Raw genomic sequence first — 26,052 nt, 5'->3', positions numbered from 1 at the left:
TGGTTTGCAGTCACACCAATGCAATCTTTAATAGAGACAAGCACTTTGGGTTTACTTTTATCTCAGGATTAATGAAAACATTGTTTGCAGGTGTGTATATCAAACATCGCAAAGTTTTCATGGGACCACAGGGAGCTCTGAGAGATTCCCCAGAACAAAGCCCCATTGACAACAAAAGACATCGGGACACACTGTTTTAAGGTCTGAAGGCTGGTACTGCTCCCATTGTAAATCAAGAGTCTTGTCACTAAAGTGAGTGTAGTGACACTAGTGTAAAATTGTCATAAGGGGAATCAGAATCAGACTTGTGATGTTCCAGAAAGTTAGAACAAATTGACACTATTTCAGTCTGTCACACCCCACCAACAGCCAATCCAATCCCATCCCAGACTTCCCACAATGATACCCTGGCATTAGGTCAACACATCAGCAATTTCAGACAGATTGGTTTCCCTTTGCGCTGTTTAGAGGGGTGGGGGGGAGATCTAAATTAGAAAGTGAATCACATCCTTAATGAAGCAGAGACAGTAATATTCCCGTGATTGTTTACATTGCACAGTCACTAAAATCCAGCAGGCTGCGCTATGAAACAGCAGGTTCTTACTTGAAGGCAGATGCTCCACAAAGAGGTGAATCTTTCTCTTTTCAGTCTTATCAATCTTCCTGAAATCAGGCCTCAGACAATAAAACTTCCGAGGCCCCATGTGCATGCTGAAAGGTTTGCAAGGTCTGATACCATCATTAAATATCTGCAAGTGCAACATGACGTATACGACCAGAGCTGGAAGCTCTTGCACAAGATAAGGGGACCTGAGGGTGTGAAGGTTGGAGTGGAGAGAAGGAGAGGGAGGATCTGGCATAGACTGGAGATTAGGGTGCTATGGAGCTCCCAGGCAGGGGTTACACAGGGGTCTTGAGGAGGGGATAAGCCCCATGTGTTGGGAGTGGAAGGAGGCAGTACAAAGATGCAGCTTCTCTATGGCTCACGCTTCCCCCAGAGCTGTACTGCTATCAGTGCAAAACTGAAGGAGAGAGGTGTATTGTAGAGGTACAGATAGAGGAGCTAATGGCAGCATGAAATGGGGCAGTCTGGACAACACGACAGAGGTGCTTGCACCCCTCAGAGAAGTCCCAGTAAAGACCCTGTGGCATTTGCCCATAGATTCTCATAATAAGAACAGGACAGGGGATATGGCAGCCATGGAGCACTGCGACTGTACCGGCTCCTCGGACACAACACAAACCAAAAGGAGTTGTCACTTGTGTAAGAAATAGATTGATCCGCCTGAGCTCATTGACACACACAGAGATGTGTAGATCATGGTCAATAAACAGGCACATGTGGATTTAACATGCTTTGTATTTTATTTATAACTGAAAAAAGAAATTAATTTCTATGGAGAAGAATGGCAGAAAAGCCCCACCCCACCGCACCCACTGTGACACAAACACACATTTCAGCATTGAGTTTTCAAAGCAACTTGATTGAATTAAGAGGGAATCTCTTTACGGGTGATACCAGGGCTCTCTTCTGGAAATTCTCCAGCTCATGCGGTTCTTTACGGCCCCAATGAATGGTGCTTCCATTGCAGCAGGATTCAGTGATTTTAGAAATGAGGGGACGTCTCCCAAATTCCCAGAGGTCCTGCTTGCACAATCAGCAGAGCCATCACCACCTGCACAAAGAAAAAAGACTCTCATATTCTTTGTTTATTCACATAAAAACAGGGAAAATGTGACTGATTTCCGATCAAACAGCACAGTAGGAATGTGCAGTCACTGACTGGTGAGTGCAGATATACATAGTTAACTCTAGTGCAGGGAATTCATTTTCCCATTGCAACAGTCTACTATAGAGTTTTAATGGGGATAGTCAGATGTATCTAAAGAGATGACTTGGCTGCCTACTTGGCTTACCAGGTATATACCAGGCATCTGAACTTGCAGGGGAGGGGAATACCCAAAATCATTTCCTTTTTCAACTTTGAAATGAAAACAGTTTTCAAATTTTCAAAAAAATGTTAGTCTCTAAGGTGCCACAAGTACTCCTGTTCTTCTTTTTGCGGATACAGACTAACACGGCTGCTACTCTGAAACCTGTCAAAAAAATGTTGTGACTCTCTCCCTCTGCATTTCAACCAGGAGACGCAATACACTTCAGTCGCTTTATTTTGGGATGTGGTGCACAACTGTTTGCCAAAATGGCATGAAAAATGCTGAAATTGTCAAAGAAATTAGGAATGGATCTCCCTAGAGAAGAAGAAGAGAAACTTCTTCTTGTGTGCCATGCCCAAAATCACCCAGGGTCTTTGCGCATTCATTTGTCTCACACGCATGCAAATGTACTCAGTCTCCATCACTTCAGACTCATAAACACGCTCCTAGAAACACCTCCCCCATCCTCACGCACATTAACATTCACCCAGGGCTCTACGTAAACTCAAACCTCTCAGGGTTTGCCTATGGGTCCATCTACACTTACGTGAGCATGCAGAGTACAGACATTGCACACCCAGCCAGCATGGGTGTAAATAGCCGTGTGCATGCTAAGGCATGGCTTAGGTGAGTAGAGTGCCCTACACACCTGAACCCCCCAGGGTATATATCCTATACAGTTGACTACGTGCCCAAGCAGTGGTTCCCCATCCATACCGCTATTTTTAGCAGCATACTGTGCGGCTGCCAGAGCCTTTCTTCACTGCCAGCCCCCACTCCCCGCCACCACAGCCTTTCCTCGCCACAGTGGAGGGCTCCCGCAGTGGGGAACAGCCAGAGCGTTTCCCTGCCTCCTCCCTACTGTCAGATCCTTTCACTACGGCGGGTAGCTATACACTTCAAACAATCAAAAGGAAGCATTTCTTCACACAACCAGGGCTGGCTCTAGCGTTTTTGCTGCCCCAAGCAGAGAGAGAGGGGAAAAAAAAAAAAGCCGCGATCGCAAGCAGTGGCAGCTCTACCGCCACTTCATTCACAGGTCCTTCCCTCCGAGAGGGAGTGACGGCCCCGCCACCGAACGGCCGGACATGCCGCCCCCCTCTTCATTGGCCGCCCCAGGCACCTGCTTGCTGTGTGCACCAGCCCTGCACACACGCACAGTCAACTTATGGAACTTGCTGCCAGGGGATGTTGTGAAGGTCAAACTATAACTGGGTTTAAAAAAGAATTAGATAAGTTCATGGAGGAGAGGTCCATCAATGGCTATTAGCCAAGACAGTCAGGGATGCAACCCCATGCTCCAAGTGTCCTTAAATCTCTGACGGCCAGAAGCTGGGACTGGACAACAGGTGATGGATCACTTAATAATTGCCTTGTGCTGCTCATTCCCTTTGAAGCACCTGGTATCAGCTTAGGGGGGAGGGATAGCTCAGTGGTTTGAGCATTAGCCTGCTAAACCCAAGGTTGTGAGCTCAGTCTTTGAGGGGGCCACTTAGAGATCGGGGGCAAAATTGGTCTGGCTAGTGAAGGCAAGGGCCTGGACTCAATGACCTTTCAAGGTCCCTTCCAGTTCTATGAGATAGGATATCTCCATATATTATAGAATACTGGGCTACCTTTGGTCTGACCCAGTATGGCCGTTCTTACATTCACTGTAATGAACACAGGCACGGCCTGTTTTTCACTGTGGCAGGTGGCTACATGGGCAGTGCCTGTACTCTACACACTGCTGTAAGTGTAGATATAACCTATCTCACAAGTTGCACTGCTTTAACTAAAAGTGTGATTTTAAACCAATTGAGTGAACTCTTTGAAAAACACACAGTGGACACTTTTATTTCAGTTTAAACAAAGGGTTTTTTTGCGGGGGGGATTGGAGGGGACAGGGTTTGGCATGTGAATATAGATTTAACTTACTCAGGAAAAAAATATTTCTATGAAACTGGTTTAAACTGGACTATATAGAAATACCAAGGTCCACACTGTTTGGCAGTAGTTTAACTCCTTAAGATTTGTAACTGACTAAAGGTTAAACTGGTTCAACCTGTAATGTAAACAACCCCTTTAGGCTCTTCCTTTCTGTGCACTGCATGTCTAAATGTGCCGCCTGTCCGCAGCATGGGTCTCAGAATTGCTGCAGGCAGCTACAGAGCAGAGGCAGCCCCCGCGCTCTCTCCTCGAGATTTATTTTTTTCTATCTTGTCTTCACTATTCCTCAATTAATTTAGATTTCCAAGGCTGATTCTGGCCTGTGGCCCTATGTGGCAGTCTGGCTGCGTATATCGGGTGTACGGACACCTCAAGGCCCAGTCCATGAGCAGCATAGTGCTGGTATAATAGACCCTGCGCTACCCACTCCTTCCAAGCATTGGCACCGTGGATGGTGAAGGGGATGGTACTGGGAGATGCCAGGGCTGTGAGGCTGTAGAGATTCTGGGTAGCTCCACACAGCCTCAGTAAGGCTGCTGTAAATTAGAACAGCCATCAAGGTTGATCTAATATATGCTGAGTCACTGCAGCTTCAAGCCTCCTTTCCCCCTAGATTCCGCCATTGGTGTTTCACATCCATGGGGGGCTACCCAGACTCTCTCCCGGAGCTAGCATCAGGGCCGAAGGGGCGGGGGGTGAAGCCAGTACAAATTACCGGGGCCCGGCAGTCCGGAAGGGGGCCCGGGGCCCGGCTTCCCCCCCTCGTCGGCCCTGTTTAGCCGGTCCGCCCTTGCTGGGGGCCCCGAAAAAATTCCGGGCCCGGCTTCCCCCCCTCGTTGGCCCTGTTTAGCCGGTCCGCCCTTGCTGGGGGGCCCAAAAATTTTTTTTCACCGGGGCCCGAACCCGCTCTCGGCGGCCCTGGCTAGGAAACAGTGGTTTTCTTCCTAAACAAATGTGATTGCGCGATCATGTGTATATAAAACAGAGAGTAACAAACATTCCTGCCAGCCCTGCTGTGTTGCCTCGCCAATATTCTGAACTTACAGTAGACAGCAGCTGTCTGAACCGCTGCAGGTGCCAATACGAGCAAAACCGCTGGGACATGACCCACTCCGGCAGGAACCCCCAAGACGTATACACTGAATGATGTTCTGAGCCTGGGTGAATCCTGCAAAGAAAAGGAGTCTTAGTTTCCATGTGCAGAGCAGAGTAAATAAGAGGTGTGATTTCCACATGACAGGATTTCTCATTCCTTGAGACCCAGCAAAATCAGCCCAGTTATCTTCCAGTGAACAACTTTACTAGTTTATGTAACTTTTATGTCTAGCACCTCATGCAATAGGAAACTTAGGGCAGAATATTTTTAACTGGAGGTAGCTCTGCTTTCATAAAACTATCCACCCTCCATAGATATAAGCCCAGATCTTAAACTGTTTTCATTGCCCTACACACTGTCCCGCCCCAATGATGGCATTTCCAGGAATGAAGCCAAGCACATAGACGGGGCAGGTTCCTTCTGAAAGACAGTGTTGCGAAGGCCGTGAGATGAGAGTCTGCTCTGGTAGAGATCTGGGTTATATTTGCAGTTTGTGTAACCTCTCCATAGGGTGTGAGACCTGCCTTAGCAACATTTGTGAAGGGCTGTGACAAATTCGGAGATATGTGTTTAAGGTATGTGATCATTTAAGATCCTTATTCATTCTTGTTTGGATGAATAACTAAAATATGTACCCTGTGTCTCAAGATTTTTGTTTGTTTGGCTGGTTTGGTTTTGGTTTTGGTTTTTGAGGCTATGGAGCCGTTAGAGGACAAATGGTCCATCTGCTCCTACAGTGGAAGAGGCTATACTGAGTCATTGATGGTTGATTGCCAGAACTCCGGGGCCATGCAGCCCAGGAAACTGGACTAATTGGATTAGGGGGAAGGAAAACAAATCTTCCCCTATAGGTATCTCCTGAAACAAAAAGTATAGGAAATATGGTAATAGACTCCTTGACCCAGCAGAGGAGAAGTCTTTTAATGGAACACAGACACTGGCTCATGAGGGAGGGACATAGCAAGAGTGGCTGTGTGCTAGGGCTGTGTCTGCACTACAGAGGCTATACTCACATAGCCACACAAACCAGACAGAACCTACAGGGACAGACGTTGTTCTGTTGACGGAGGCACACCACCGCCCCACACAACGCTAAGTACATTGACAGAATTACTCTTCCATCAACCTATCTGCATCTACACTGGTAGGGTTGTCAGCATAGTTATGTCAGTCGGGGTGGATTTTTTCACACCCCTGACCAACCCCTATGCCAATCAGACATTTCAGGGTAGACCAAGCCTCAGACTGGGGTAGGTCACAGAAAGAAATATGCGGACTGGTCTACACCTAAAACTTAGGTTAACCTAGGTATGTCGCCTCAGGGCTGTGAATTTTTCACATCCCTGAGAGATGTTGTTAAACCAACCTAAGCCCAGGTGAAGACACCACTAGACTGATGGAAGAATTCTTCCGTTGACCTAGTTACTGCCTCTCAAGGGGGTGGATTTAGCCCTTCTGCCTCCATAGTAAGTGTCTGTAATGCTGCAGGTGTGCAGCTGTAAGATCTGGAGTGTAGACGTACTCTGAGTTGGTTCTGGTTTTGTCTGTAATTTCAGCTGAATTCTCCTTATTTCGTTTAATCCATAGTACATTCTGGTGCCTAGACAGGGTATGTGTTTTGGTTCATTTAGTCCTATTTCTGCTGTCATTTGAACCTTTAAATAAAGAACATGGTTTTTAAAAGAGACCTGGTCGGCCTGAGGGTTCAAACTCTCTTCTCTCTCTGGGAGGAGGGAGCCCTGTAGACAGCCTTATGCACAGGGACCTGCAAGTTAAAGGGGTCTATGGAACTAGACACTTATCCTTGTTTTGGTCTAGAAGGGGCAGGATCGTGAGATCCAACCCAAAGAAGGAGCAGTTACTAAAGGTGAAAACAGAAACTCAGCAGGGGGCAAATGAGAAATCGAGGTAACTCAAGTGGGGCAGGGGCTATAAAGATCACAAGAGAACAGACTTATGAACACGGCTCAGCAGAAATTCAATGTTAATTAACGAGCTCCTTATTCCCAACTCAATACACTTTCCCCCAGACCAAAGGGTAGTTTGGGGGAGGTAGGGCAAAGGGGGAGGGTTCTGTTTGTCGGTGTCTTGTCTGGCTGTTCAGTTCTCTGTGCCGTGCTGAAGCAAGAGCATGTGCAGTGAAGACAGAAACTTGAGACTTTTAGTAGCAGGCCTCTAACAAGCTCTACTGAGGACAGCACAAATGAAAAAGGGATTTTCTAAAGATTATAATTCAGCTACATGTGAATGGATTTTCATAAGGCAACAAAGGCACTTTCCTAACCCTTGGACTATTCCCTTGCCAAGTTTCAAGTTTCTCCTGCAAACCATGGAGGTGTTAGAAGAAAAACAGTTGGAAATTTTGTTATAATGGAGAGTGTCAGACAATTTTGCTATAAGCCACAAATATCCACCTATATTATCCTTCAATTTCGTTTACATCTTACCTGGAGCACTCTGGAGCACCAAGAAGACAACAGCCAAGAGAAGGTAAAGGATCCTCATGGCTGAAGGTTGGTCAGGATGTCCGCACCACTGGAAAGAAGAGACACCAAGATAGAGAGGAGATGGAAATAGTCCCTGTATTTATAGGCCCCTAGAGGTTGTGAAATAGTGAGGTGTTGCAGTCTTGGCTTGAGGCACATGACATTTTACACTTTAATAGTAACAATTATCATTCCTACAACACCACCGATGCCACTGGAGCAAACGGCATAACCTAAGACGTGGCTTGGCAACAGGATCTCTGTTGTGGGTTTGTTGTCTTATATAATTGTTATCAGTATCCTATGTATATTTCAAGTATTTTCCTATTTCTGTGGATCCAAACATGTGCTCAAATGAGCATCTCAGATTTCCTGGGAAAAACAATCTGCGAAGAAAAGCATGCACCCTAGAGGTATATGACAAATCTAAAGAACCCACATCTATTATTTTTGAAATAACAGGATTTTAAAGCCAATGTTATATTGTATGGAGCCTGACTCATGGTTCTTGAATGCTTGGTGTTCGCAATGCCACACTCCCCTCCAGCCCCTTGAGGAAGTGGCCTGTCACTCCTACAGTTCTCCAGTGCCTGACTGACTGGCCCAGTCCCCACTCCTGCTATGGTAGAGACCTGGCCAACTGGCCAGCACCCCCCTTATAAATTGAAGCTCCTGGTATATTCTGTGGAACAGGTGATTTTCCCTCCCTTCATTCTCACCCTTTGGTAGCAGGTCTGGGAAATGCTTCTGTTCAAGTGAGACCAGGGTTGGCTTAATACTCTAGTGCATTGTAGATGTTCTAGACACAGTCTTTTGAAGGTAACTTGCAAAGGAGAAAAGGATATTATGTTTGTGCCCTTTTTAATTTACTGTTTTGCTTCTCTGCAAGGTATCAAGAGGCTTGAAGCGTTATTGTTGTTTTTGCTGTAATTTGCTTTCTTCTGCTTTTGGTTTACATTGGAAAAAGCAGGAAATTCAAGTCTGGTCTTCCTTGTTTTTGAGGGAGGTCTGTGTAATGACACAGAGAAATGGATGGGAGTTTCCTCAGCCCTTAATTGAAGTGATGCAGGAGAGGGGGATTGGCAGCTCAGAGTGTTGAATCTTTAACAAAGAAAGATTTTCTCCCTAGTGTCTAAAAACCATTTGAGTGAAATAGCTGTTAGTAATAGCAATAAACAAAGAGTCTCTACCTTGGTGCCTGTGATGCAGTAAGCTTACCAGTTCTTGCTCTTTCTCTCTCGGTCTCTCTGGCCCCATTGCTTGAATGACTATTTCCTGAATATATAAGAAGAGGTAACAGGCCGCTGGATCACCTTTAAGAGGACAAAACAAAGTAGCTGGGAGCAGAGTTCTCAGGCTTGCCTGAGCTTCTGCTCTGATAGCAGAAAGGCATCTTAATAAGTGCTGAGAAATACGGTGGGCAAGGAATATGGATCCACAGAAACTCCGTTCACCCTTAGCATGTGTGTAAGGCTTTGCCTGTGTGAAAAATTATACCAGTATGGTTTATATTGATGCAAGAAAATCAATACAAGCAATCCTGATCGTGGGTGTTCCCACTGCTGCACCAGTTTAAGCTACTTCACTTTTGAAGCGGTGCATCCACACCGCACAGGGTGGCATTGATTGAAGTGCCTGGAACTCTGGGTAGATGTCCCAAGCTATGTTTCAAGGCGTTCAGCATTCTGTGTCATTTTCATGGTTGATTGTGGGACACCACCTGGATGTCAGAGGAATTAGTAGGAATAAGGGTCCAACTCCCGTGATCCTGCCTGCTGTATCCCAGGATTCACTTAGTGCCCTTCTGCCCTGGCCATTTCAATATTACTCTTCCAGAACTGCTAACATGGAAGAATCCCAGACGAATGTTGCACTCCTATTATTGAGATGAAGAGGATGAGCCTCTTGTCCTGGAGAGCATGCAGTGAGGCATCCACCACGCCCATTGCTGGTGCCATGGGTGTTCAAGGCGGGCAGTGTACAGGAGATTATTGAGGGATTTTCATGTTTAGAGTTTAGATTTGTATTGATGGAACCCATGTGCCTATTAACTATCTCCTCCCCACCACACATACCCTGGTTGTTCGTCAATAGGAAAGGCTGTTTCTGCCTGGTACTGTGGACTTTGGTGGATCACCAAGGTGGGTTCACCAACATTAATGTGGGGTGGTCTGGAAAAGCCTATGGTGCTCAGATGCTCAGAAGTTCATCTCTGTTTTTAGGCAGAATGTTTTCCCTCAGCTGTACAATGGATACAGAAGGAGTGAATTGAAAAATATGATTCTGGGAGGTCCAGCTTACTCTGTGCCTCCCTGGCTTATGAGGCCTTCAACTGGAATTTGGACAAGAGAAAGGAACTTTTTAATTTTACCCTCGGGTGTCTGGGAAGTGGACATTTGGAAAACTGAATGGCAACTGGAGGTTTCTCATGATACAGCTGAGGTTTGTGAGCAAAGTCTGCCCTGTATTACCAGGGCAAGTTGTATGCTATATGTCATGCCAAAGGTGACCACATGTGGGAAAGGTGAGGCCATTACTTAGTGCTGGGAACAGGAATAAGGAGATTTTCACCTAATTTTTAACCGCCTGAAGCAAGACCTTTAGCCAGTTTCGAGTAACAGGAGTGCCCAGTTTAGGAAGATCCCATGCACACATGAGAACAGGGCAAAGGGGAATTGACAGTAAGGAGTGATTGCTTTATTCCCTATCTGTCTGTCTGTATCACTTAAATGTACCCTTGTTACTGCACTCTGACTTTTGTTCAAATATATTACCTAGCAGACCTGGTCAAGGAATGGATTTTTTTTTCCAGGGGGAATTTCCACATTTTGATCTTTGTCCCTGTTCTAAATTGGAACAGAAAGTTGAGATAGCGAAAACTTAGCATAATGAAAAACTCTGAAGAGTTTCAAATCAGAAACGTCTCAGTGAAAACCTTCCACTTTTAAAGCAGAAACCAAACGATTTAACATGTCAGCTCAGAACAGGAAGTGCTAGAGCAGTCATTTTGAGTTACTTTTTTAGATGAGGTTGGGGTATTGTGGGTGCTTGGTGGTCTCCTGAAGTTTCTCATGGACACACAAACAAAGCAAACCTATTTACCCGGTGGACAGGTTAGGATGAGAGATGAGGGGGAGCAAGGGGCAGTGAGGAGGGAAGAGCAGGAGATGAGAGTTGTAGGAGTAGCAGCTGCAGTCCCTCGCCATTCCAGGCGTCAGTGCTCTCAGCTCTGGGGAAACTTTGCATTGCTTGTAGGACACCAAATATGGCTTCCTGCCACCACTGTGAGGAAGGACACTGCATCAGCAGGGGGAAGGAATGAGTGCTCTGTGAAGCCATCTTCTCACGAGGCACCCAGACGTGCTGGGGGCAGGGAGGGCCATGTCTCAGAGCTGCTGTCCAAGTGCTCCTTGTGTTTGGTCCCAAAAGCCATGTGGGTCCCCAGTCCCCTCCCTCTCCCCTCTGGAATGGAATCTTTACCAAAGAACTTCCTTTTGATTTTAAATTTGTAAAATGAAACATTCAGATTGAAATTAAATGAAATATTTTGCTTTGCTTTGAATTTTCATTCTGAGACTAATTTTTCCCTGTGAAAAATCAAACATTTTAATCAAAATCAACATGTTCCCACAGAAAATTTCAATTCTGGTGAAACCCCATTTTCCAATGGGAACATTTTTCCATCACAAAGTCTCTACCAGCTAGGGTGACCAGACAGCAAATGTGAAAAATCGGGACAGGGGGTGGGGGTAATAGGAGCCTATATAAGAAAAAGACCCCCAAATCAGGACTGTCCCTATAAAATCAGGACATCTGGTCACCCTACTACCAGCCCTGCTTATAGAACCATCTACTGGAAAACAGGACAGAGAAAGGAGCTATTGAATTTTGCCCTGAGTACCTGTAGGCTGTCTGAGAAATATGCATTTCAAAGTTTGAAAGGTTGTGCCTTTTGACACAGCTTGAGGCTAATAGCAATACCTGCTTTATATTACCAGTGCATACTGCATATGCATATTGCACAATATACATGAGACCAAAGGTGACCAACCATAGCTGTGAAAGTGCAGTCACGAAAGACTGGAAACAGCAATTCTGAAGCGCCTCAAGCCAGGCCTTTGGCCAATGTTTCCAGTAAAAGGAGTGCTAGTGATGGGAAGACCCTATACATACATGTCAAGAGCAGAGCCAAAGGGGAATTGAAAGTCAGAGTGATAACTTTATTCCATATTTGGCCATGTGGACCGCCTTCTTGTGGCTGCCTGATTGTTACCTAAATATTACATGCAAAAAGTTGTTACTAGTAAAGCCAGGTGAGTTTTTCAGCTGAAACTTTGAGTCTCTGAAAAATGTACACTCAGGTCAACCAAAATATTTTGTGAATTAGCGTCAATTTTGGCAAATTGTTTTGGTTGAGCAAAAAATCACAGATGTCAAAATGATTCATTCCCAACATTTGCCAAACAAACCATTTTGATTTTTCAGGCTAAATTCACAAGGGGACTTAAGTGACATTGACTCCTGGCTCTAGAGCAAGGACTTAAACGTGGGTCTCCTCCATTCGAGGTTAGTGGCCTAACCATGGGGCTATGCAGAGGAGGGAAGGCAGCAACTCATTCTCCTTGGTTTCTGTGACTAGTGCTTAAGCCCCTTGTGACTCTAGGCAGAAAAAAAATCAAAATGGTTTGTTCTGAAAATGTCCAAATGAACCATCTGGAACATTCGCATTTTTTTTTAGTTCAAAACACCTGAATTTGTGGACAGTTTCTTTCCACCTGAATCTGCACGCTTCGCTGAAAAAAAGTTTTGGCTGAAAAAATTTGCCCAGCTCTAAAGGTTAGTAGTAAAGGGGAGACCAAACCCCTGCATGTTTCTTCCACACATCTCACATTGCTCTTAGCCAGGACTTTCTCTGCATACGCTTCTAACTGGAATAAGGTGGCTCACCTGAAAAGGTGTCTGACTCACTCTATTTGGAGAACCTGCCTTTGGTCTTCACATGTATCAGAATAGCCAGACACTATTAAACTGCACAATAAGCAACTAGAAAGAGGAATGGACACTGATGTCTGTATCCAAAGGAGCTAATAAGTGACAGTGGGACAAATTCAACCCTGGTATAAGCAAATGCAGCCTCACTCACTGCAGTTTGGCCCTGTATTTCCAAGAGCCCTGTGACTATAGATGTTATAGTGATTTTGGGCATCTCTATTGTCAGGCTCATACTGAGACACCCTAAAAGGCCTGTTTCTCAGAGAGCAGGGGCTCAGTATTGTCTGAAGATCGAAACTCTTTAAGGGGTCTCAAACTGGGACCCCCAAAATGGAGGCATTTGAAATCCTTAGTCATGTTTGAAAATCTTGTCTTGAGGTTTTTATGTGGCCTGCAGGATTCGTTTGTCATGAGGCACCATTCAGCCAAACTGTGACTGAGCAAACTCATCTGAGAATATTACAGCGAGAGAGGATAAGGAACATGCATGAAACAAAGATACATCTGGGTGTGCTCTGGGTGTGACACATAGAGGTGCATAGGTCTCAGTGATCTCAATCCCCGTGCATGGATTTAACATGCAACAGTGATTTGTGTATTTAATTTCTTCCTACTGTCATTTAATTAAATAAAGAGAAGGATGGAAAATCCATCCCCGTGCATACAAGCAAATTTCCGTGAGATGATTTCACAGCTACTCTTCCTTTTATGAAAAGGAGAATAACAAACCTTGTTATCACGACTGACGCGTTCCCTTTTGGATTTTCTCCAGCTCATAAGATTCTTCCCAGCCCAAGTGAAAAGCATTTTAGGCTTCCATTGAAGCAGGAGCCAATGGCTTTAGAAGTGAAGGGACATCTCCCAGAGATTCAGCATGGACAGGAAGAGTTGCTCTCAGGTAGGTGTTCTCCTGCAGAGACAAAAGAAACTTTCTGATTTTTTGCTTATATTCATAAAGCCAGGTAAAATATGACATTCAGTTTCAGATCTACAGATGCAGTAAGTACCCAGCAACTGAATGATGGATGCAGATATTCCTGGTCAAATTCAGCGCAGTTAGCCAACTGCAACATTTGAGGACAGAGAATTGCCACCTTTATTTAAACAGGTGACCCAGCTACCTGGCAAAAAGTACCACCCTTCTGAAAGTGGCTGCTCTCCTTACCCTAACTCTCAAATAAGGAAAGCAAGTGCTTTCTCTCTCTCTCTCTCTCTCTCTTTCTCTCTCTCTGTCTTTCAGGCTCAAGTTTTGCAAAAACCACAATTAATTAAACATAAAATAGCAAGTGAAAAAGAAATATGGGGCCCAGAACCTCTCATGGTGGAACCTGGTACAGTTTCTTTGACACCAATTTACACTAGCTGAAGACTTGCCCCACACTGTAAAGCAATACTGTCCCCCATGCAGTAATTCTATCTAATGCACCTTTGTCAATGTCTAACGCCCGACTGACAAGTCTTATGTAACCCACAGGTGAGTGTCACAAGTCCCCCTGGGTGCCATTCAGCAGAGGCTATGAGCTGTTACAGGCTCACACTACAGAGGCTTGGTTCCTTAGCTCAGGACGTGGTTATTCATGCGTTTAGCTCAGGAAGTCCTCAGTTCACTTCCCGGTGCATTAGCCAAATGAAAGGCTGTTGTTCTTACTCACATCATAACTTGTTCTTCAAGGGTGATTTTCACCCCTGTTCAGGGTTGCACGAGGCCTATGAACCACTGACACTCTATTTTGAGAACTTATGTGGGAATTAAATGATGCACAGGTCTTACAGTGGACCCTACATAAACTCAGAATCTCTTTGTGCCAAGACGTTTCTCCTTATCAGAACTTTCTAACTGAAGGTGTCATAGTTTTCTTTTAATACAATCCAAATCCCTTACCTATATTGTCCACAGCACTATATACTCAGAGATTTTAAAGCCCTAAGGGACCATTGTGATCAAGTAGTCTGACCTTTTGCTTAACCCAAGCAATTAAATTGTACCCAGTGGTTCCTCCATCCAGCCCAATAGTTTATGGTTGAACTAGACCATATCTTTTAGTAAGACATCTAGTCTTGATTTAAAGACTCCGATGGCAGGAGAATTTACCACCTCCCTTGGCAATCGGTTCTAGGGGTTAATGACCCTCACTGTTAAAAAAAAATACATCTTATTTCAAGTTTGAATTGTGTTGACTTCAGCTTCCAGACATTGGATCTTATTATTGCTTTGTCTCCTAGATGAAAAAGCCATGTAGTATTAGGTATTTTTTCCTGTGAAAGTACTTACATGTTTACTCTTTCGTAAACTACGCTGGTCCTAAACACAGCTTGAGGATCACGATTTGGTCCCTCAATGGATAATTATTTTATCTTCCTTGTTGACATACACAAGATGCTTTTCTAGTCTCCTGATCCTTTGTTTTACACCTTGCCTGGAGCAGCCTAGAAGAGAACAGCAAAGAGCAGGAAAAGGAGCCTCATGGCTGATCAGGGCCGGTTCCAGGCACCAGGTTAACAAGCAGATGCTTGGGGCAGCCAAGGGAGGGGGCGGCACCTGCGGCAATTCGGGGGCGGCAGGTCCCTCACTCCCTCTAGGAGTGAGGGACCTGCCGCTGAACTGCCGCCGCCGATCGCGGCTTTTTTTTTTTTCAATTGCTGCCACCAATCGCGATCGCGGCTTTTTTTTTGCTTGGGGTGGCAGAAATGCTGGAGCCGGCCCTGTGGCTGATAGCAGGTTGAGTTCTAGCTTTGCTGAAGAGAAGGGATCCAACGACTGATGCAAACTGAGGTGTTTGAACTGAGGAAGATGGAGAGTCACTGTAGTTACGAGGCTCTGGGATTGTGAAATGTTGAGGTTTGAGGGCCTTGTCTATAAAAAAACCCATGTCTTTGGAAAATGAGTTCATTCCCCGTGTTATTGCAGCTGTCGGCAACATTCGAATGTGTTGTGATCTCTTTCAGTCAGCCATGACTGTGCGTGACTTAGCTTGAACAGTGGCCAAGTCACCCTGAATTCTCTGTGCTCCCGTGACTTGTGCCAGCTACTGAGCTTTCCCTTAAAGGGTACAGGATTGGAGGAAAGGGAATGTAGGTTCCAGTGACGTAGGTGCAGGGCTGGGAGCCAGGTTAATCTGATGCCGCTCTGGCTCTGACTCTCTTTGGGGCCTTGCGCAAGTTATGGGATAACCCCTCGGCCCCAACTTCCCCATTTATCAGATGAATATGATACCTGCCTGCCTGATAGGGATGCTCTGAGATTATCTAGATGCAAGAGTGTGTAAGGTGGGCAGAGCAGAGAGTCTCTCTCTTCCTAACAGAATGTTAGGGCCCATTAGGAAAGGGATAGATAATAAGACAGTAAATATCATAATGCCACTATATAAATTCAAGGTACATTCACTCCTTGAATACTGTGTGCACTTCTGATCATCTCATCTCAAAAAAGACATTGGAATTGGAAAAGGGCAACAAAAATGATTCGGGGTATGGAACAGCTTCTGTATGAGAAGAGATTAAAAAGACTGGGACATTTCATCTTGGAAAAGAGACGACTAAGGGGGAATATGATAGAGGTCTATAAAATCATGACTGGTGTGGAGAAAGTAAATAAGAAAGTGTTATTTACTCCTTCTCAAAACACAAGAACTAGGGGTCACCAAATGAAATTAATAAGCAGCAGGTTTAAAACAAACAAAAGGAAGTATTTCTTCACACAACGCACAGTCAACCTGTAGAACTCTTTGCCAGAGGATATTGTGAAGGCCAAGACTATAACATGGTTTTTAAAAGAACTAGATAAGTTCATGGAGGATAGGTCCATCAATGGCTATTACGCAGGATGGGCAGGGATGGTGTCCCGAGCCTCTGTTTGCCAGAAGCTGGGAGTGGGCGACAGGGGATTGATCACTTGATGATTACCAGTTCTAGTTCATTCCCTGTGAAACACCTGGTATTGGCCACTGACAGAAGAAGGATACTGGAATAGATGGACCATTGGTCTGACCCAGTATGGCCGTTCTTGTATTCATATGTTCTATGTTCTTATGTATTCTAAAAGCCAGCAAGAGGCTCAATTGGGGGAAAGGGCTGCAAGAAGGAGCTTGGCTCTTGTAGCAGGCCTCTGTGAGGGGGAAAGGCCTGCTTGGGTTAGGGGAAATGCTTTGTTTTGTGTTTGAATAATAAAGGAAGCCATCCTTTGATCATGCCATCCATGCTTCATGGGCTAGAGAGACAGACCGGTCGTCTGCACGCACAATGTTATTTTGAAGTTAAATTTATTGGTTTTAAAAAAGACTTGGGTCTGGGTCTTACTGTTTGTTAAGATTTCCAGGCTGCTCTACCAATCCCCGCCCATTGCTTGAATCTAGGGTCTTTAGTTTCAAAGCACAGATTCCTATTGCTTGTGATAAAGGTAAACCTGTTAGCTGAAAGCACAAGTAAGCTGGATCAATCACTAGCAGGGGATGGAGCGCACATTTTGGGCACTACAGCGCCATGACCTCACTTGGGCCTGAGTTTGCAGTCATTATTTAGGCAAAAGTGCCCAAGAATTTGATCTCTAAGGTTGCCACAGGTCCAGGTTTGCCCATGATCATTCCTTTTCTGAGGTAGCTGTCTCAGGAAATCTGTCAGGGTGTTCAGTACACACCGACAGCTGGCCAGTGTTATGGGCTCAGGGTCATCCCAGATGTCCAGGGGGTTTTTTGGACCTCAGAGGTGGCAACAGTATTGCTCTCATCGATATCAATGGTAGTTTTGGTGGAATAAGAACATCAGGATGGACTGTCACTTAGGTTCTTCTCTGGGGAAATCCTAAACTCTTTCATCTTGGATTTAGAGTCAATTGTCTATGAGGCATACTTGAGTCACTGAACTTTTGCATCCATACTATGAAGCAATCTTATTTGCTGGTATAAATAAAAAAGAGAGATCACCGATATTAGGTTAATAAATCCTTTATTTTTTGCAAATAAAATAATAATGAGCACGTATGTTATACTTCACATCTCCAAAGTGCTACACAAGCTGATTAATATTCAAAACCTCCCTTGAGGTAGGCTGGAAGGTGCATGCAAGAAGGAGTAGCCCCCAGGCTTTGATTAATGTCTAGATAGTGAGTATAAACAGGATATGTTTTTAGGAAACTTATTTTAATGATCATTTGCAGGAGAGCGTAGAGAAAGGATGAGTTGATCAAAAACATTTCCTCCTGGCAGTAAGACTGTTGCTGGTTTTACTGACCCCCAAAATTATCTTCTTATGCTCTTGGAATCCTATGAGGATAAAAAGCGATGTGTTATTTCACGGAAGTGTAATCTCGAAGGTTCGGATCCACCCTTCTCCTTAAAACCCACCTATCGCCCTTTTTTCTGAATACTTTGGGTCAGATTTCTGCATTTCACCCTGCCACCATTAGATGCCATCTTGGTCTTTGATATGTTGTGCTATCACCATTCTACTAATGGAATTATGCTGATTCACACCACTTTATTCTATGAGAGGATGGGGGCTGTAGCCTATGTCAAGGACCAAGGTAGTGCCTTGTATTAAATGGTGTCCCTGTAGTTACCCACAGCACTACATGGGGTGCCTTTAACCCTGTTCTCGGGGATCATCTGATCATATTTTTTTTGCCTGCCAGAATGCCTTAAAGTAAATTAACATCATGATCTATAGTTGCTGGAAAAACCCCTAAAGGACCAGCTCCTCCGTTGACATAAATCAGTCACTCAATTGACTGATGGCACTACACTATTTACTCCTGAGGATACAGCTAAGGATCTCCTTTAGTAGCTCTTGCTCTGATGAAATATGTAAACATATGTCTGCTACAGTGGGAAGATGATGGGCCCGATTCTGCTTCCGCTGAAGCTAATGGGAGTTTTGCCATTGAATTCAACAGGTCCTAGCTGAACTTCTAATGGACAATAATGGCCCTGAGTGTCAAATAATTAAACAAAACTACCATGAAGCGAATTGCAAGGTGGATAAACTTTTATCTTATCAAATTAAAGCTGATCCCCAAAGGTGCATAGGAAATAACTTAAAGCCACAGGGGAAAGGAATGATTCACTCACCAGGGAAATTCCCAGTACTGTTAGAATTTCATCTTCAAAGAGAAGAGTGAAATAAATATACTGCTGCCTCAACCCATTTCCAAATTCACTCAGACATTCATTCAGCCACCATGTTCTCACACACACACTTCCCTAGCCACACAAACACACACATCTCCAGATTCCCACCTGCCAAAAAACCCAAACACAGACTCCTTAATAGACCAGGTCAAAGCAAACAAACGAAAAATCGGGGAGGAAAATGCAAATGTTTTGTGGACATTGCTCCTTGGTTTTTTTGGAAAACATTTTGAACAGCATGTGAAAAAAAGAGTCGAAATGTACACAACCATTGTTGAAAATGTCAACCTCTTTTCTTACCAAAATTCAAATTATGAATGAAAAAATTCATCCAGTGATGAAACACAATTACACACTCACTCCTTAAACATAAACCCATCCTACACACACAGTCATCTTCCCTCTCCGCACAGCCTCCCTGCATACCAGGTTCACCTCCTAATTAAGGAAATAGGAGCCTATGTTAGTTTGATGGCAGAGTGACAGCTATTTCTGTAAGACTGCTATGCCCTCTAGTGGCTTTCCACAGCTCAGCCGGCCTTTTACCTTGTACAGCATTGCAGCTGTCCACCGTGGCAAGTTCCTGAGACAAAAAAGACTGGGGGACAGTTCAGCAACCGGCAGAAACCTCCTTGGGCTTTACACGCCAGAGTGTCAGCAGGAGGAGGACCCACATCAGCAACACCTGAGTGAAGAAGAGTCTGTTAGCATCTCAGTTTTCAGTCATAAACATAGGGAAAATATAGGAGTACTTGTGGCACCTTAGAGACTAACAAATTTATTAGAGCATAAGCTTTCGTGGGCTACAACCCACTTCTTCGGATGCATAGGGAAAATATAGGGAGTTATTTCAGCAGGAGAGCCCATTCACAGAGGGATTAGCACAGGTACTCCTCGACAAAGCCACTGTTTCCATTGAATTTATTTTGTCCGCTACAAAACTGCCCTGCAGTGTTCTGTTTTCTAAGGAAGCATGAGAGCTGTGTGCACATTCTGCCTGATGCCCCAGGATTAGGACAGACAAAAAGCGTGCAGGTTAATGAGCTGTTGACTGTAGTTCTAAATATGGACGGGTCCTTTGTTCCAGCGTAACCCACTCAGTGTAGTGTTCTGGGGATGTCTTCTAATGAAATCTAAAGCTATTAAATATACTGTAAGTGAGAAAGCACAAGTAAGCTGGATCAATCACTAGCAGGGGATGGAGCACACATTTTGGGCACTACAGCACCCTGACCTCACTTGGGCCCAAGCTTGCAGTCATTATTTAGGCAAAAGTGCCCAAGAATTTGCTCTCTAGGGTTGCCACAGGTCCAGGTTTGCCCAGGATCATCCCTTTTCTGAGGTAGCTGTCTCAGGAAATCTGTCAGGGTGTTCAGTGCACACCGACAGCTGGCCAGTGTTATGGGCTCAGGGTCATCCCAGATGTCCTGGGGGTTTTTTGGACCTCAGAGGTGGCAACAGTATTGCTCTCATCAATATCAATGAGCTTGTTACACCCTTGGCTAACAAATGATGCTCTTTTAGCTCTGGCAGCAGAATCTCAGCTGTTAAAATCCAGAGACACCACGTTCAGTCCCTACGGCTGACAACCTATGCACTGTGAGCCTGCTCCTAGACAAGGGGATTGGATCTACACCACTGACTTTGTGCTGTGAATGCTGCTGTGGTTTTATATTCTTTCCCCCAAGTACCAGATTCCAATAATGGCATTACTGTCATCAGCCCGAATACTGATTGTCCAGTACTATAACAATTGCTGTACAGTATATCCTGAATGGCAACTCAATAGAGTGAGTCAGGAGTTATACCCGTGGGTACCAGGTTAGTTTTAGCTGCAAATATACAGCTAGCTATAAATACTCCAGAATAAGAAGGACGGTGCTCATGCTCTTTCAGAGTTTTCCTTTGCTATGCACCATGAAAGCCTTGTGTAGACTAAGATTTAAAGATGTGATATTAGATCAAGTTCCTCCAATCTAATTAATGCTACAGCTGGGCAGGGAACAGTTTTCCCATCCTGTGAGAATTTTCAAGAGTTTGAAATAAATGTCCTGTTCCAAATCAGGATGAAAAGTCAAAATCTTAACACTTTTCATGACTTGAAAAGCTAAAAGGAAAACAAAAAGTCAGATCAGGTCAATTGAAACATCTCATTTTGATAATTTTGGAACGTTTCATTGCAATTTTGATCTTTTACTATTTTTTTAAACTATTCATTTTGAAACAAAAATTCATTTGAACCCTGAAAATGAACTTTTTTCTTTTAGAAACTGTCAAAATTCCTGTTTTGACCATTTCAACCCGCTTCCCCCCCACCCACCCCGTTTTTTGTCTAAATGGGAAATTTGTCAAATGTTGTTCAAAATGTTTCCCTGCAAATAGATTTGGTTTTGATGAATTAGCATTTTCAAAAAGAGAAAGGTTTTGTTGAAAATTTCTTGACTAGCTCTAACTGATACCTTCTTGCTTTAAAAATTTCAAGTGATGGAAAATCCATCACATACACTGATAATCTGTCCCAGTAGTGAGTTACCGTCACTTTTAAAGCATGGGCCTTATTTCCAGTCTGAAATTGCCAAGATTCAGCTTCCGGCCTTTGGATCTTGGGTTTGTCTTTGCTTGCTAGACTGCAGGGTATATCTGCTCCTCATGTAGTTACTCTAGGGATTCATGTAGTTCCTCCAAAAGGACAGCCACTGTCCGTTTTAGGCTGCCAAACATCATTAAAATATCTATTGTAAATTATAGCCAGAGTTTATCTCTGCTGAGTTGGGCTTCTTTCCATAGAAGCTTTCGGTGAACTGGGTGCAGATGTCTTCTAATGAAATCTAAAGCTATTAAATATACTGTCCTCAATATTGCACTAACCCTGAATTTGGTGTGAGGAACAGGTTTTAGTCTGTCATTAGTTCCTTACTTTATCTTTCCCATCCACATTTATATCCCTTTTCATCCTCCTTATCATGTATTGTACATCTCACCTGGAGTAGCCTGGAAGAGGAAGACGAGAACAGCAAAGAGCAGGTAAAGGATCCTCATGTCTGAAGACTGGCTGGGAGCTTAGTTTCACTAGAGAGAAGAGACTCAAAGACCAGTTGAGACTGAAGTTTGTTAGATGAAGATAATGGAGTCCCTGTCTTTATAGGGCTCTGGGGATTAGGAAATGTTGATGCGTGGGTGCCTTGTCAATAAATAACCATGCCTAATCTTTTGTGGAGCTGGTTGATTACCTCTGTTATTGCAGATTTCACTGAAGTATGTGACCAAAATGTTGCAATCTGAAGTGTGAATTTCCATTAGCCTCATCTATATGTTATATAACTTGAATAATGTCCAAGTCACACTGAGTTCTTTGTGTTCTCATGGCTTCTGTGGGTCTAATCCCATTAAACCATCAAGCTGGGCAAAATGTTTGTGCAAAATCATTTTTCCTCCAAAAATGCAGATTCAGGTCAGCTGGAACAATTGATCAATTTGAAACAATTTCAGCAAATTGTTTTGGTCAGAAATAGAAAAAAAAAACAACTTTGGAAATGTCAAGACGATCGTTTCAGCATCTCCAAAATTAAACCTTTTAACTTTTCATTTTGGAAAGACATTTATTTTTTGGAATTTCCTTCAATTTTATATAGTTTTATATATTTTTGTATAGTTGGGTTTATGTTTTCCAGTATGCATTATTTTCTCCTATCAACATTGAATTTCATCTGCCATTTTCTCACCCAGTCACCGAGTTTAGTGAGATCCCTTTGTAACTCTTTGCAGTCAGCTTTGGCTCTAACTATCTTGAGTAATTTAGTATCATTGTGGAAAAATTGGAAAGAGTCCAGCGGAGGGCAACAAAAATGATTAGGGGTCTGGAGCATATGACTTATGAGGAGAGGCTGAGAGAACTGGGATTGTTTAGTCTCCAGAAGAGAAGAATGAGGGGGGATTTGATAGCAGCCTTCAACTACCTGAAGGGGGGTTCCAAAGAGGATGGAGCTCGGCTGTTCTCAGTGGTGGCAGATGACAGAACAAGGAGCAATGGTCTCAAGTTGCGGTGGGGGAAGTCCAGGTTGGATATCAGGAAAAACTATTTCACTAGGAGGGTGGTGAAACACTGGAATGCGTTACCTAGGGAGGTGGTGGAGTCTCCTTCCTTGGAGGTTTTTAAGGCCCGGCTTGACAAAGCCCTGGCTGGGATGATTTAGCTGGGAATTGGTCCTGCTTTGAGCAGGGGGTTGGACTAGATGACCTCTTGAGGTCCCTTCCAACTCTGATATTCTATGATTCTATGATTCTATGATTCTATGATCATCTGCAAACTTCACCACCTCACTGTTTACCCCCATTTCCAGATTGTGATGGGGTAAACAAACCCCACACTGGGCCCAAAGGAGTGAGAAGGCAATACTGGATCCAGACAGCCCTGCTCCTCTGAGTCTGCTGAGCATGTTTCAACAGGAGCAGCAGGATAAATGGAGATCAGTAGCCCAGACAAAGAGGAGTAGACAGACTACAGGAGAGCAGAATCCTTCTCCGGGAAGCTAGGCAGAAGGTTGAGCCTAAGAGGTGACCACAGAATGGGTAAAACCCATAGTCAGTGCCTTCACTTGCCACCACCCTCTTTGAAAACCAGCAAGTCCTGCAGGGCCTTGCTCCTTTGGACTCTTTATTCGGTTGAGCCACCAACTGTTTGGACCATGCCCCAAAGTGTAGGGACCTACTGGTAGGGAGTAGCCCAGGGAAGTGAATTTAGACTTGTTGCAGGGACAAACTTGGCAGTGTTGCTTCCCACAGCACTCTGGGAAGGACCCAATGTAGAGGGAGGGCCTAGGTCCCCCTACCACACCCTGCGTAAGGGCCAAGGCCCAGATGAAGGTGGAAAGCCAAAGACTCCCAGCTTATGATCAGGAAAGGTACCTCTACCGCCCTGACAGAGAGGCAAGCAGTCAGAAGTGAGGTGCTCTCACCACTAGGCTGCCCAGCCCTTTGAGCCCCCTATCACACAGATCATTTATGAATATGTTGAACAGCAAAGGTTCCACTACAGATCTTTGGGGGACCCATCTATTTAACTCTCTCCACTGAGAAAACTGACCATATATTCTTACCTTATGCCTGTCTTTTAACAAGTTACTGATCTATGACAGAACCTTCCCTCCTATCCCATGACTGCTTATTTTGCTTAAGAGCCTTTGGTGTGGGACCTTGTCAAGGCTTTCTGAAAATCCAAGTACATTATAGTCACTGGATAACCTTTGTCCACATGATTGTTGACACCATCAAAGAAGTCTAATAGATTGGTGAGGCATGAAATCCCTTTATAAAAGTTGTGTAGTCTCTTCCTCAGTATATTGTGTTCATTTATGTGTCTGATAATTCTGTTTTTCACTATAGGCTCAAGCAATTTGCCTGGTACTGAAGTTAGGTTTACCGACTGTAATTGCCAGGATCGCCTCTGGAGCCCTTTTTAAAAATTGGCATTACATTAGCTATCCTCCAATCATCAAGTAAAGAGTCTGATTTAAGCAATAGGTTACATTCCACAATTAGTAGTTCTGCAATTTCATATCTGAGTCCCTTCAGAACTCTTGGGTGAATACCATCTGGTCCTGGTGATTAATTACTGTTTAATTTATCGATTTGTTCAAAACCTCCTCTATTGGGGACAGTTCCTCAGATCTGACATCTAAAAAAAAGTGCCTCACGTGTGGGAATCTCTCTCACATCCTCTGCAGTGAGGACTGATACAAACAATTCATTTAGGTTCTCTGCAATGACCTTGTCTTTCTTGAATGAAGCTTTAGCTCTGTGATTGACCAGTGGCCCCACTGACTGGCAGGTTTCCTGCTTCTGGTGCACTTAAAAAAACTATTTGTTGTATGTCTTTATATAGTTGCTCTTCAAATTCTTTTTTGGCCTGTGTGACGTTATACCCCATATTCTTCATAGAAATATCATTATGATATGAAAATGGCATGATACCCCATATTCTTCATAGAAATATCATTATGATATGAAAATGGCATGACTAAGATATGTTTTATGCAAGAGAGGTCATATGAGGTATCATTGAAAAGGCTATGATCTACTGAATGTGTTTATCCAATTTGTATGCAGGTATCATTTTTGTATCCAAAGCTAGGAATATTGACCATATATCTGTATTTCAAATGTGCTACTTTGGGTGACACCCACAACTAACCCTTCAGGTACAACAATGAAAAAGCCAGACAGGGCTGGTGGCTCATCAGCAAACACAATGGACTGTGAAAGTCTTCATGTGGATGCTCCAAACAGCCTGCAAGTAATGGCTGCTACGATCCTGCAGAGACATGTGATTGAGTCATCTGGTACTAGACCCCACTTGGAATGCCAGTGTTTTTCCACTGGAAGGCAAAGGGTTCCCACCATACACAAAAGCTATAAAAGGTAGGGGAGTGACATCATCGTGGTTCTCCTCTGCCTCCCCACCCAAAGATACACTGGGAAAGACCTGGAAACAAGAACTGAACTTGGGGGAGAAGATCTGAACCCAGGCTGGAAGGGTGTCCACCCTGTAAGCGAAAATGCCTGAAGTTTCAAGCTGCAGGCCAGTGCAGCTGGCTTTCAAGAATCTCTGTAATCTGCCTGAGACAACATTTGGGATGAGAAATTACTATCTGTAGCCCAATTTCTTTAGTGTATTAAGATTATTCTGCATGTTTTGTTTTATTTCTTCAGTAATTTGCTTTGTTCTGTTTGCTATCTCTTATAATCACTTACAATCTATTCTTTCTAGTTAATAAACTTATTTTTGTTTATTCTGAAACCCCATTTGTGCAATTCATAATGGGGGGGGGTGAAGAGGCTCCACAATGAGGGAGGGGGCAGATTTCACAATATACCTTTGGGTCTGCACTCCAAGGGAGGTGGGCACCTGAGTGCTGGGTCAAGTCCATTAAGATGAGTCTTCCCAGAGCTGATCTCAGTGTCTGTGTCTTTCTGCACCTGGGTGTGTCCCTGCCTGGGTGTGTGCTAGTGGAGGCAGAAGAGCCTGGCTCAGCAAGATGGGGTAAAAGGGGTCCCAGGCTGGCAGAACAGGCGGGCTCAGTGGTATCCCAGTACATCAGGTGGCACCTTAAAGGGGGGAAACCTGTCACAGCCTGACTAATTATACTTTAACATTTGACTTGCCAGAGTTTATGCTCCTTTCTATTTTCCTTACTAGGATGTGCCTTTCAATTTGTAAGGGATGCCTTTTTGCCTCTAATCACCTCTTGCATTCTGCTGTTTATCTATGGTGACTTTTATTTGTCCTCTTACTGTTTTTTTTTTATTATTATTATTTGGGGTATACATTTAGTTTGAGCTTCTGTTATGGTGTTTTTAAAGTTTCCATGCAGCTTGCAGACATTTCACTTTTATGACTGTTCCTTTTAATTTCCATTTAACTAGCTTCCTCATTTTTGTGTAGTTCCCCTTTTTGAAGTTAAATGCTACTATGATGGGTTTCTTTGGCATCCCC

The 26,052-nt window shown here is 44.0% G+C and overlaps 2 protein-coding genes and 1 long non-coding RNA gene across 3 annotated transcripts; 1 reads left to right on the top strand and 2 right to left on the bottom strand.

The window, feature by feature from the left end:
• Positions 1-1,351: 1,351 nt before the first annotated feature.
• On the bottom strand, positions 1,352-13,298 carry LOC112060047 (gallinacin-5-like). The gene is made up of 5 exons (XM_042848919.2): positions 13,168-13,298; positions 8,665-8,759; positions 7,408-7,495; positions 4,909-5,032; positions 1,352-1,676 (listed from the first exon to the last, which is right to left on the bottom strand). The coding sequence occupies exons 2-5, from the start codon at positions 8,701-8,703 to the stop codon at positions 1,670-1,672; spliced, it is 258 nt and encodes an 85-aa protein (XP_042704853.1). The 5' UTR covers positions 8,704-8,759; positions 13,168-13,298; the 3' UTR covers positions 1,352-1,669.
• Positions 7,491-24,521, top strand: LOC122173565 (uncharacterized). Its single transcript, XR_006174143.2, has 3 exons — positions 7,491-9,888; positions 13,211-13,336; positions 22,901-24,521. It is a non-coding gene; the product is annotated as an uncharacterized LOC122173565 (long non-coding RNA).
• On the bottom strand, positions 19,103-21,700 carry LOC101944008 (gallinacin-10-like). Its single transcript, XM_024108489.3, has 2 exons — positions 21,542-21,700; positions 19,103-19,245 (listed from the first exon to the last, which is right to left on the bottom strand). The coding sequence occupies exons 1-2, from the start codon at positions 21,597-21,599 to the stop codon at positions 19,103-19,105; spliced, it is 201 nt and encodes a 66-aa protein (XP_023964257.2). The 5' UTR covers positions 21,600-21,700.
• Positions 24,522-26,052: the final 1,531 nt, after the last annotated feature.

This window comes from Chrysemys picta, chromosome 3 (genome assembly GCF_011386835.1).
Source record: "Chrysemys picta bellii isolate R12L10 chromosome 3, ASM1138683v2, whole genome shotgun sequence".
In the NCBI taxonomy this organism is placed as follows: Eukaryota; Metazoa; Chordata; order Testudines; family Emydidae; genus Chrysemys; species Chrysemys picta.
Note: the sequence above shows the minus strand (reverse complement) of the source record. Positions and strands in the feature narration are given on the sequence as shown.